The sequence below is a fragment of the Pogona vitticeps genome, chromosome 1 (assembly GCF_051106095.1).
Source record: "Pogona vitticeps strain Pit_001003342236 chromosome 1, PviZW2.1, whole genome shotgun sequence".
Taxonomy (NCBI): Eukaryota; Metazoa; Chordata; class Lepidosauria; order Squamata; family Agamidae; genus Pogona; species Pogona vitticeps.
Genome location: NC_135783.1, coordinates 19,430,089 through 19,443,562, shown reverse-complemented (window position 1 = coordinate 19,443,562; position 13,474 = coordinate 19,430,089). Strand labels below are relative to the sequence as shown.

Genomic DNA, 13,474 nt, shown 5'->3' with positions numbered 1-13,474 from the left:
CCCTATATAAATAGCAAATTTTACATATAATAAAAAGTTCTGGATGAAGAGAAATACGTAATATGTGGATATTATCCACCCCCAACATTTTTCCAGGTAAGCATTTTGCAACCAGTTGCCTATATACACTATACTCAAAACCCTGCATGCATGCAGTCAGAACTGTAGTGTGTTTTTTGTTAATTTTTACTAGAAAGCTTTATAGTGCTTCAAAATAATTAATTCCACATGTTTTATCTCCTTCTAAGTCCAACTGTAGAATGGTTGTAATTGTCACGTCCTTAACTGTTACTCATTAAAAGCAGGAGTTTTTCCCCCTCCCCCATCTGGGCATAGATTGGTACAATGGGGTGGGGGTGGGGAGTTAAGCCCACATCCTAATGTCCTGACTTAGATCAGATCCTTTACTATCAGGGATGAGGACTCAGATTGCAGAACTTGCTGTCAAGTCGGACTCAAGTCGACCTGGTGACTTGTATCAGTTTTTTTTCTCTATGACCCTAATGACTCGAAACCCACACAGCTCCTTCCTTTTTTCCTGGAGAGAAAAAAAGCTTGTTTTTAATAGGGAATTGGACTTGGGGCTTAGGATTTGGGACCTGATATAAAGACTCTGGCTTGGGACTCTAACTCAAAGACTTGCCAACATCCCTCCTTACTACTGAATACAAAACAAGGATACAGTACGTGTTGCAACATGCTATGTATTAAAGGTAATGTGTACCTTAAGTTTTAGCTCAGTGATGCATCAGGATTTGATTTATGAAATGCTCTGATTATAACAACAATTACCTCTCCTTTCCTCCAAGGACCTAAAAATAGAAAGTAAGCTGAAACATAAAGATCAGTGGAACATCAGTGGATATCATATCCTAGCTGGATTTGGAACCCAGATTTCTAGTCTCAGTCCAACATCCTAAGAACAACTTGCCAGCATCATACTATTTTGTGAGGAAAATGTTTTCTGCACTAATAGATTTGCACTAGTCTTTTTTTATGACCATGACAGCTAGATTAGTGATAGTAGCTTTAATTAGAGTAAACAAGCAGAAACCTTGTGGACACCTTAGAGATAAATGCATGAAACCAAGGCAATCTTCCTCTGGCAGAAAGGCTCTGTTGATGGAAAGTGCCTGATCTTTGGGGATCCTGTTCAATATATGGCAACCTACATACAGTATTATGTCTTTGAGAAATGTTTAGCTGAGAGGGGCCTTTCTAGACTGGGGTGGATGTTGGTCCACTCACTAGCAGCCAAAGGTTCCCTCTCTAACTCAGACTATTTTTCTTGCTTTTTTACAGCTAGTGTGTTGGCAATGGAGTCTGTCAGAAGTGGGCAGTTAGAGTTATATGTTCTGTCAGCTATGCAGCCAGTCAGTCAGTAATGAAGCTAGTTAAGCTCAGTGTTGTAATAAGTTAACATCTGCTTTTATCCCTGCCAGCCTGGTTGCAGCCAGTGGCTGAAATGTTCATTCATCTGTAACAAATTTATTGTGGCCTAAGTTTTCATGGACTAGCATCCACTTACAGGTGTCATGAGACTATTGTGGTTTTACTCTAGCAAAATAACACAACTACCCCTCTCAAAAGCAAAGATGACGTTGTCTACATGTTAAGTGCCTTTTAAAAGCAGATAAATTAAAATGAAGCAGGAGGAGAAAGCTAGCAATTTCTCCCCGCGTGCCTTTAAGTCACAAATAAGTTCTTTTTGGGATACATTCCAAGCTGCATTATTGGCAGCATATTGAATTTCTGCTTTGTTCATTTAGCCCTTGAGAACTTCTAACATCTTGAAGTAATCAGCAGCTAAGAAAAGGCGCATGCCTCTTGCAGCAAAGTGCCTGCCAGAGAGGTAAGAGCAGCTGAATTGAGTTGTTGCATTTTTCCTTCTAAAGCAAGGTATTTTTTGTGTGTTTTTAGAAAATTTAATACACACAATAGGCAGAAGCAGTCCAAAATATTTTCCTATCTGAGGCAGGGAAGCAGACAGCACAAAACGTAGCCAAGTTTCTTTTGCACTTGAGGGGGAAAATACACCAAGAGACTTTTCCTCTCTTTGGCAGCAAAAGAATACAAGAGGAATCAATTTTTAAAAACTACTAATCAGCTGTCTTTCCAGATCATCTGAAATCTGATGCCTAGTGGTAGCCACCTCACATTGCCTAATGCTACGTCTGGCCGATCAGAGTACTCATTGTTTCCTTGATACCCCTCCATGTCTTCCTTCTGATCCCAACCATAAGAAAGCAACCATATCTTAGGAAAGGGACACCTGGGAAAGTTACTGTTTTGGAATACTACCCTGTAGCCCAAATGTTTTTTGGTGGTTTTTGACTACAACTGTGGACCATGCTGGGTGGGGGATTTGAGAGTTTGTATTCGAACGACGTCTGGGATGTGGTGGCAGTGTGGGTTAAACTGCAGAAGCCTCTGTGCTGCAAGGTCAGAAGACCAGCAGTCATAAGATCGAATCCCATCGCTTGTCCAAGCTCCTGCCAACCTAGCAGTTTGAAAGCATGTAAATGTGAGTAGATAAATACAGGTAGGTACCACCAAGGTGGGAAGGTAATGGCATTCTGTGTCTAGTTGTGCTGGCCACGTGATCACGGAAACTGTCTTCGGACAAGCGCTGCCTCTACGGCATGGAGACGGGGATGAGCACTGTGCCCTAGAGTAGGACATGACTGGACTAAATGTCAAGGGGAACCTTTACCTATTCACAGGTTTCTCAAATGCTTCTCTTGGTACAGCTTCAAGTCTGGAATACTGTATTGGAAAACAAAGTGATGTAACCCACAGATGATACTGCTATAAAATACAGTCTGGCCCTCAAAAAATATGGAAAAAATAAAGCAAAATGTAGAACAGCTGTTTTAAGAACAAAGTTTGTATCATGCTTCTTTTCTATGCTGCTTTGCTTCCCCCCACCACCACCCCGCCATAGGGCATGATTATTAAATTCTACAAATGTGTTACCGGGGAATGAGGTGTAAATCCCAGTGGCCATTTTTATTTTACTTTTTTAGTTTTTAATTGCAAATCAGGCTTTTCGTTCTTTCCTTTGGCTGTTTAGTTTCTACATGGATCCAGTGTCTTCCAGTCACAAACATCTGCTCATGAAAATGTAGGTACAGAGAACATCTTCTACATCAGCTTTTCTGTCAGGAAACTGTGTGCCCAATACAGTCAGAATCCAGCCATGGAAAAAGGCATTTTATAAGAAATGCTTTGAGTTTTCTGTGGCCACCCAATGCAGGAAAAAAAGCGGGGGGGGAATTATTGCACTGACTGCTTGGGTTGCTCCTCATCAGCCTAGCCATAGTACTGGCACCACTGCAATTTACCCAGGCTTGGCATATACTGTGCAGAATAGTGCTACTGTGCTCTCCTGCAATGCAGGTCCCTGTCAATATGAAGAGCCCCTATCCTTATAGAAGGAAAAGGAAGAGAAGAGGGAGAAGAAAGGGAAATTTGGGCGTCCACCACTGATTTTTAGCAGTGTGGTTTGTAAAAAGCAGCAACTGGGATGCAGGGCTTGTTTCAAAATGAGCCTGAATGTGGGCAGTGTATTGCTCAGCCATACCTTTATCTGATACAAAGAGAAAATCAGGAAAGTTCGTCTGCCAGTATTGGTCTTCTGACAGATGAATCTTTGTTAAGCTTCTGAAAATGTGGGAGGATTTTCAAGAGCACAGTTTAGAGAGGAAAGTTGGCTTTAGTCACAGGTGGGAAGACACTGTGGGGAAGTAGGCTCAGGACTGAATAAGGTATATGATACTTGATCCCCATATAATAGCTAGCTTAGCCTTAACCATTGAAGACTGGGAAGAAAAACTGACTGTCTTAATGGAGGCTAACACAGAAAGAAGTAGGAACTGGTGGCTCCTATTCCACCTCCATTGTTTAGAGTTTCGCTTATCTTTCCCTCCTTGGCTTCTAAGTTCCTTAACTGGGAGAGGGAGAAGTGGGGAAATGAGCAAATAAAGGGAAAGATAACAAGAGATAAGCATTGGCCTGTGACTGCCTCCCTCTTTCTTTTTCAGTCTCAAGGGCAGAGGTGGGGAACCTTTTTTCCTGTTGAGGACTGAATTCCCTGGGAAATAATCTGCTGGGAGCCCAAGCCATCAGGTAGGCCCTAGAGCCACAGCCGAAAATGGGCAGGGCCATTTCTCACTCTTTCAACCATCTCCCATGCATTCTCTGAGTTTAATATTTAGCCAAGCTGTGAATTCATGCATAGTGTTGGCCAGGGGGCTGGTCTTCACCATTGCTTGATGTATCCTGCCACCACAGGGGCAGCTGCACATTCTCCAGGACAGTGGATTGTCAGGGGAAAAGCAATAATTTAAGACCACAGGTCTACTTATTGCTTTGTTCTTCATCAAGCAATTTCTAATTATTTTCTAAAGATTCCCCCAAGGAGCCTGTACTTTAGCCATAAATATTCACAAACCCTTCTGGAAGAGCTAGAGGTAGTGGCTGAGCTTTTATAGTGCTGGTGTTGCTGAGATCTCTGGAAATAAATAAAAAAAACTAAGTGATTGGGTGTCAATTCACTGTATTGCTGTGTGCTGTTTAAAAGGCCAATTTTCATATACATAGGCTGGCATTCATGGTTGAGAGCAAAATACCTGCACCTTACAAAAATAAAATTGTACACACTTACTAAGTGGACACAAATCCTTTAATCTTTTCGTATAATCTGGTCAAGAAAGAAACTTTGTTTAAAGCATATGTTGACTGGATCTTCATCATTCCTTGTAGGCCTCTAGTTCTCTGATATACAGGGGAAGACACAATGTTTCAGAAATTAAACTCTGATGCAAATGCTTCTAATCAGTAATGGAACAATGGAGAATTACTTAAGAATGACAGTCTTTATTTCCAGGGCTTCTCTCATTATCACTAACACAGTGTGTCCCTCTTGTGCATTCACTACTGACTTGATTGCACTAATGTCAGGGCTAGTTCAAAAGATTTTGCTGCCTGAGTTTTAAAAAAAAACCACCAAGATGGCACCCATCTCTGTTCCATCTACAGAAGATGAACGGGGGGGGGGGCTGCTGAATCTGATTTCAGTGATAAAATAGCATCCCTCATTGTTGCCTGAGACAGCAGGTGTTAATAGGGTTTGGCAGAAACTTTGTGTCACATGCAATCTGTCTATCCTACAACGGGGCGAGGTGGCTGTGGAGCTTGGAGTTCCTCCAGGGGATTGGCTCACTCCCCCAGTGCAGTCACCTCATGCTGCCTAATTAAAGGTCTGCCCCCTGACTTTGCTTGTCAAATAGTTTGTCCTGCTAGAGATGTGAAGGTCTGGACTGGAGAAAAGTGGGGATAGAAGGTCACCTCCCTGCCCAGTTCCCCCTGCCAAACAAGACAGAAAACTCCCCCCTTTTCATTTCCCCAAAGCCTTCTTATACTTCTCTAATCGTGTCTAAACCTTGGTGTTCATTTGCTTTTCTTTAAAAAAACAATGACCAGCAGATCCCAAAACTCAGCCCAACCCCCTACCTACAGATATGGTGAAAATGGGAGTCTATTAAAGTAACTCCCATTTTAAGACCTGGATTCAAACTGGGAATATCACAGCCCTTTTAAAAAATGGCACTATACAGGTGACTGCAACGTGACCATAATGTTCTCATTCTTTCTGAAATAAAAATCCTGCAGTAATAAATTGAAATGCTGGTTGCCTGACACCTAGTGACCACAAGTGGAGATAAATCCTTTTGTTTATTTGTACCCTGAGGCAGCTGATATGAGCTTCAGAAAAGTTCTATGTAATTACCTTCCTGAGAAGTTAAAAACTTTTGGTGATCAGAAAGTACTAAATGGCAACGGTTTATTTTATCCAAGTATGTTTCTATATCAGCCATTTTTTCTAGATTCTAGAATGTACATCATTTGTCTGATCCCTTATTACAGAGAATCTAGACACCACTGCTGCAAAACCATTGCATCCCAGTGTTGTCCCCCTGTCTGTGGTCTGTATTTTTTCTCAGCTTAAGCACAATTGCAGCATCTGCCTTTTTATGTGTGTGTAGACTGGCAAGGTGAAATGGATGGTTCTGAAATATAGAATTACCTAGGCAGACAAATAAGGAAGTCATTTTTTCAAAGCCTTGCTTTTCTGCATTAGTAGCTCAGCACTTCCACTGTGACCACTGTAATCGATCATAACCTGAACATGAGCTAACAAAAGAGGCTAACATGATTTTTAATTGTACTAATAGAACCATAGTTTTCATGTACAGAAGTAAACCTGACAGGCAGTTGAGTTTTAAATCAGACCTGGTTAACAGGGGAGTGTCTTTCTTACAGCTAGGAACATCAACTTGTTTACAGATTGTGGGAAGAGCCATAGGGCACACATAGGTCTTTCCTCCAATATAGGGAAATGGGACTCAGGAGGAACTGCCAGGGGTTGCTGCTGTCCTATTGCATTTGCTGTCTGAGGAAGTTTGCCTTACTCAGCAGAGTAGAGAGAGTGATGTTCTCTGCTTTGTTTTTAATAGCATAATGCTAAGTCAGCATTGGTTGTCTTGACATTCTTTAGTTAGGCATCCTTCAGTCTCGAAAGACTATGGTAGCGTGCTCTGTATGGAGGGCTTGGAACAGCGCCTAGTGTGGCTGAGAAGGCCAATTCGAGAGTGACAGTCCCTTCCACACTGAAGACAAACCCAGTCTGTCCCCTGTCCGGCTCCCTGGTTTTGCTGCTTATGTGACTTCCTCTTTGCCTCGGCCTGCTGGGCAAGAGTCTCTTCAAATTGGGAGAGGCCGTGATGCACTGCCTGCCTCCAGGCTGAACGGTCAGATGTCAGGGTTTCCCATCTGTTGAGGTCTATTCCTAAGGCCTTCAGATCTCGCTTGCAGATGTCCTTGTATCGCAGTTGTGGTCTCCCTCTGGGGCGCTTTCCCTGCACTAATTCTCCATAGAGGAGATCCTTAAACTGTGCCCATTGCTGAGGGAGGCTTCAGGGATAAAGGTAGGCCTTTATTGATATTTTGCTAAGGAATTTGCTTTTGTCTTGACATTCTAATAAATGGTTAAATGCAACCATATTCTGTTCCCAGTTAATGAAGTAGAAACACGAGGGTTTGATTTTGTGAATATTGTCTTCATATTTGTGCAAGGCAAGAGCACCAGTACGTTGCACATTATTCGCTGATGAATGCAAACCAGGATATATTTTAAATAACTGTTGTTTTAAAATAGATAACTATTTTCTTTGTTTTGGCTGAAGTCAGAAAACTACTAGTTTTCTAGAGCTGAATGAGCTACTAGCACATTAATTGATTCAGCCTACAAGTTCTGAATGAGAGGCTAGAGTCCAAAGCACAAATTGCTACGAACTTGCTGGACACACTCCAGGGGCTTGTCACAATGAAGGTTTTTCACATAGTTGAGCCTCATTAAATGCCTGCACAATTGAGAGTTTTGTATTCCTCTAGGTGAAAACAACTTAACTAATGATATATCACTGAAGAAAAGAATGCAGCTCAGAAGATATGTTGAAATAAATATGAAAGGTGTGCTTGTTAAGTATTTCTCAGAACATCAAGACAACAAACTTTTAGTAACGTGCATTACTGAAAGCAAGGAGAACATTTTACCATGGCATATTTTGTTTATAAAACAAAGGGTGTACTTTTAGCAGCCTGTTCTCACTTACTGATGCACGGGCAGCTAAGCTCATCAGCACTTGCAGAGCAGAACAGAATGCAATTCATTCAGAACTCTGAATATTAATAGCTATTAATTTGGCACAGCTTTCCCCAGGCTTGTAACTCTGCCTAATCAAGGAAATGGTTCTCAAGAAAATGTGGCAAATAAATTCTCCTGTCAAAGAGTAATAAAATATGGTTTGCATAGACTGATATGTCATAAGGGCTTTTGTGGGCTCCCAAAGATTCCAAGAATGCTGTATATATGGGGCAAAGAGAGTACTGTTGTTCATATCCACATAATGGCAGTATAGTTGGAAGTCATATACTTTTAGACCAGATCTCTCTGTACCTTTCAACAGCTGGAAGATAGGGAGATGGTCCTGTCATCTGTATTTTTATAGCAGATGCCATAGTTTTTTAACAATCAGCTTATATCATACGTACAAATGTATTAATGTTTTATTTGTAAGAGGCATAGAGTGCAGCCCTCCTGTTTAAGATGCGGGTGACAACTGGTATCCTTGGGCAGTTGCCTTTGCTTCTTCTTTAAAAAACATTTCTCACCTGATCTTAGTTACTGCTTTACTTTCCCACAACACCTACTGTACAGCATAATCCTGTCCTGTTATGTGTCAGAGACAGCATATATTTGATTATTAGTTGTTGGGAAATATGTGAGAAGGTACTATTAGCAGGACCAGACACTTGCAATGACCACCTCTGATTTACATATATCAAGAAGTCCCAGGTGTGTGCAAGGGTCTCTCATATTTTCTTTGCACTTTTAAGATCCTTTGGTGAGTTATTCTTAATATTAGAAAAATGTTGATGTTCATCTTATTTTAAAGTAACTATGTAGGAACCTTTCTGTGCCTAGTTCCTTCATAAATGTACTGGATTAGCAACTGAAGTTGATTTGTTTGTTTGTACCTATTTGGGAGAAAGGTGGCAACCAATCTGTGGAGGAAAGTCTGAACAGGGTTTTTCCTTCTTGTTAAGAATGTAAGCCTAAGAGTCTTTTATAGCCACAATAGGAGTTGCTAAAGCCAGGACTAGTGGTTGTATAACAAAGGATATATTGCATTTAATCCTACCTGACAGTGTTGAAAAGTGCAAACTTATCAGTATGTCATACCAGGGCATAGGAAAAAATGGCCTCTCCCAAAGAATTCCTACTCACCTCCCCTATAATGTGCCACAAATTCATAGGGATGACCAGTTTAACTACTGCTATGAAAATCCTCTTTCTAGTTAGTAAGAGAGTTTTCTATTAAAATATGAAAAAAGCAGGGCCTGATCAGAATTGTCTCCCCTCACTTGCTCTTAGAACACTGTAGAACCAATTCTACTCAAAACTGGAATCCAAGGGGGGGGGAGGAGGAAGAAGCATCTGAAGCTGTATAAACACCTCCCGATGAACGGCTATTTAGAAGCAACATAATTAGGAAATAGAAGGAAGGGCAACCCACTAACAAAAAGAACAGACAGGTGGCGAAAATTTGTAGGAAGAACGTCAAGAGGGCTAATATTCAGAATCAGCTTAAGCTTGCAAGAGATGGAAAAAATAACAAGAAATGTGTGGGGTTTTGAAAACTGTTTTAAGTAAGCAGACAAAATAACACATGGGAGGTCTGCAGTTTGAAAAAGATGGAGGATAGTTAATAGCTGGAATGTAAAGGTAGAACTGCTGAATCCCTACTTTGCTTCAGTCATCTTTCGCAAGTAAAATTGTGCTTGTCGTAGCAAAAACTGAACAAATGGAGAAGGGGAAGTTTTGCACCTTAAGGTAAACAAAGAGGTAGTATGGGAACATGTCTGCAAAGCACAACACTAGAGAAGGCTGAGAGTGCCTTGTTCAAACAGTGGCTGAACTCCTCAACATTACACTGCACAAAGAAGATGCAACAACTCTCCCCTCCCTCTGCCTTTCTACAGCTAGTTGAAAGATGATTATTCCATGAGATTTTGCTTTTTAGCAACCAGTCAGACCTGAGTCTGGAGAGAATAAAGCAGAATTATCCTGAAGTGGGAAACGATTCCCTGTTTTGAAATAAGTCCCTGTTAAATTGTTCCAGTTGAAAAATAACCAGTGGGTTACTTGTTACAATTTGAAATGCAACTTGTAAAATGTTACTTGTTGCATTGCTTCACTATTAAATTCATTTTTAAAATATCTCATTGTTCCCATACTACCTCTTTGCTTACCTTAAGGTGCAAAACCCAGGGTCCATAAAATGTGAAAAATTCCTGCCAAAATGCTTGTTGGCAGTAACGAGGGCATATGGCTCGTTACACCCATAAAGCAGCTTTGTTCCTACCCTTCAGGCTACATTCAACATGCAACTTTTAAACTCCTCGTTACCCAAAGAGTCGAAAAATACAAGCAACGACGTTACTTGCATTGCGTTACTTCCACACTGCTTCACGTCAGGGCACCTGTAACTATTTGCAAAAGACCACCCTGTGCAAGCCGTAGGTCATAGGGAGCGCAGTCTTAAATCACTACCAAGGTACCACAGGTTTCACCCTATTTCCACAGCAACAGCACCCGGTCTAGCCACAGTAGAGTGTCAGCAAGGCCCTATTCCTCCCTCCTCCGTTGCTATAGCGACGGTAGGAAGGTCCCACCACTCCGTGCTCCGGCGGCGGCCTTTGGCGGTCGAGCCACCAAAATCCCTCCTCTGCTTCCTCGGCCAGGTTCAGAGGACGCCCACCGTTAGTCCCGCCCCCGGCCTGTCGCGGGTGGTGATGGGAGTTCCAAGATGGCGGCGCCCGTTTGACAACCTGGGGGAAGATCGTGCTGTAGCTGCTCCGGGTTCTGTCTCGCCCTCCAGAGAGAGAGAGAGAGAGAGAGAGAGACACGGGGAGGAGCCGCTGGAGCCTAGGCCCGCAGCCGATCGCCCTTTCCTGTGTCACTCAGGTCCGTGAATCCCCGAGTCCTCTTCGCGGCTCACTCCTCGCAGTTGTGTGTTCCCGCCTTCCCTCCACATCATCCAGGCAAGCAAGCGGTAGCTTCGCCTTCACGCTGGAAGCACCAGAGCTCATAGGCATAGCCCTTAGTCTGCATATATTGATCCGGAATAGCAGCGATCTGTGCTTTGCTGCTGTGACCTCACAGCTGTCGCTGAAGTGGAATAAAGTGAATTTTACTGCCATGCATTGGACATTCCTTGGTGGAATTTTCTGCCTTGTGTACTGAAATAACTGGACTAGCTTTGGGTGCAATATGTGTGTCGATTCGGAGGGTGATTGGGTGCCTTTTTCCACTCTGCCTTAGGCCACAAAGTGCGATAAACCTGCTTAGTGTTTCTTCTTACAATTTATCCTATCAACTGCTTGCTCCCAGTTATTTGGCACTACAATTTACGTTAATATACTGTACTCGGTTGAAACATTTTCAAAACTCGGTGTTGGTTGATCCTTTCAAGTGCATCAAACAGATATGGACACATCTGATCTTAGTTCAAATACTTCATCATAAGCTATAGTATTGTTAGGTTGCCTCAGCTACAGTATCCTAGCTTTCATGGGTGGTGAAACAAATGTAGACTTTTGCCAAATTAATAAGTATTATATAGTGGTGTGTGCATGCTGTAATGTCTCATTAGAACCATTTCATCTTGTGCTTTTTGTTTTGCTTCAGAAATAATGTTGATATTTGGAACTCATGTCGAACATCTATGAAGAGAGAGTAACGATGATTGCAGCAGGGGATTTGCAGGAGTTTGTCCCTTTTGGCCGTGACCACTGCAAACACCATCCTAATGCGCTGAACCTGCAACTTCGGCAGCTGCAACCAGCCTCGGAACTGTGGTCATCGGATGGAGCAGCTGGTTTGGTGGGGTCCCTTCAGGAAGTTACAATCCATGAGAAACATAAGGTTAGTTGTGCTAGATGTGCTTTCTCAGCTCACATTTGAACCTCATCTGCATACATAAGCAAGTAAAGATGAGGAGTGTGTGGCTGAAGAGTGAATAATTTTTTGATATCTTGGGCTGTTAATTTCCCCCCCAAGTATTTACATCTGGTTGCTGTCAAAGACTGAATGCTAGGCTAGATGGCTACTGAGCACTCAGAACTATGTGTGTGTAAGCAAGGATAGCAAACTGATGGACTTCCTTTTCCAGTTTATATGTTTCTTTAGGGTTATACACTTAACAACTGCATTAATAAATTTAGAGCATAATTAGACTACTAAACTTAAAGCATATTTTCTGCTTTGTATATTTACACAGCATATTTTTGAATCACTCACTTGGATTTCCGTGAAATACTCTTCAGCAGAGTATTTCCTTTGGAAAAGAGACTCAGTATGATATTTTACGCAGTTATTTGAAATCAATGTTTATTAATGACACGCTGAAATGAATGGGAAGTTCCAACCAAATCCAGTGTGTTGGATGAATGAAATTATTCTGCAAGATTCTGCCCACAGCCAACAACTGCCATTTTCTTCACTATTTTTATCTGTTTTTTTAAAGATATATAGGTTTTGTGCAAATCAGCCAACTGATTTAATGGTTCTAATGTCATTTTGTGTAGTTGAGTACCTTAGTTTAAAATAATAGGCAGTGTTTGGGGAAAAATAATTTACTAAGTAGACCAGTTACTTAACTGTGTGCCTTAGGACACTTTTTGTTAAATTCTGTATTTAACTTTTTAAAAGCATCTTTGTATCCAACTCTTCAGGGAATGTGTGTGTGTGTCTACACGCACACACACACTTTTTGCTGTATTCTCAAAGGCTTTCATGGCCAGGATCTGCTGGTTGTTGTGGGTTTTTTGGGCTCTTTGGCCGTGTTCTTAACGTTGTTCTTCCTGACATTTCGCCAGTCTCTGTGGCCGGCATCTTCAGAGGAACAGGAGTAGGAACTCTGTCCATGCTCTGTTGAAATCACCGTTTATTAATGACACACTGAAATACAGCACTGAAATGAATGGGAAGTGCAACAGAGCATGGACAGAGTTCCTATTCCTGTTCCTCTGAAGATGCCAGCCACAGAGACTGGCGAAATGTCAGGAAGAACAACCTTGAGAACACGGCCAAAGAGCCTGAAAAGCCCACAACAACCAATATTTTTGCTATTAATCTTTTCTCCTCTTTCAGGAAAATTGGCAGTTAAGGAAGGGCATCAGTGATGTTGGTGAAGATGTGGAGTATGATGAAGAATTGTATGTGGCCGGCAACATGGTTATTTGGAGCAAAGGAAGCAAAAGCCAGGCTGCTGCAGTTTATAAAGCATTTACTGTTGACAGCCCTGTTCTACAGGTATTAAACTTAGTCAAATATATTTGATCTTGTTTAACATTATATTGCTAAGGAAGTGCGAAGTGCTGCATAGTGAGCTCCTCTCCCAAGTTCACCTACCCAGTGATTGGATTTTAGCTGATGCTAAATGCTTGAAAAAGTAGATTTTGAGATTGAGAAGGATAACTTTATGGTGTATGTTCTATTTTTGATTCGTGTTTGATTTTGCTTAATGTTGAGTTTATATCCACTATTGATAGTTGTAATTTGACGTATGTCTTTATTTTGTGTCTTAATTTTTTTATTGTAAATTACAAGAGTGGCCTGATACCCAGATGGGTGGTATAGAAGTTGAACAACTAATTAGCTAACTAACTAATTTGATAAACACTTTGCTACAGGATCTGTCGAGCCCCAAGATGGAAGCAGAAATTCTTTAATAATTCTAATAACTCATAAATACCCTATGCTGAATTACATCATCTCCCTGATGCTAAACAGTTTACTTGATAGGATTTGGGCCTGTGCATCATGGGGTAAAAGTGGGTAGGGTGA

General features: G+C 41.5%; 1 protein-coding gene across 3 annotated transcripts in view; it reads left to right on the top strand.

Annotated features, from left to right (window-relative positions):
* The first annotated feature begins 10,386 nt into the window (after nucleotides 1-10,386).
* ANAPC1 (anaphase promoting complex subunit 1) overlaps nucleotides 10,387-13,474 on the top strand; it is an 84,832-nt gene continuing 81,744 nt past the window's right edge. For all 3 annotated transcript variants that reach the window (XR_013540274.1, XM_072988878.2, XM_072988877.2), the window contains exons 1-3: nucleotides 10,387-10,591; nucleotides 11,315-11,551; nucleotides 12,779-12,940. Coding sequence is in view for 2 of the 3 variants with exons in the window: in XM_072988878.2 (XP_072844979.2) it covers nucleotides 11,339-11,551; nucleotides 12,779-12,940 (375 nt within the window). In the remaining variant the exon portion in view is untranslated. The remainder of the gene's footprint in view (nucleotides 10,592-11,314; nucleotides 11,552-12,778; nucleotides 12,941-13,474) is intronic.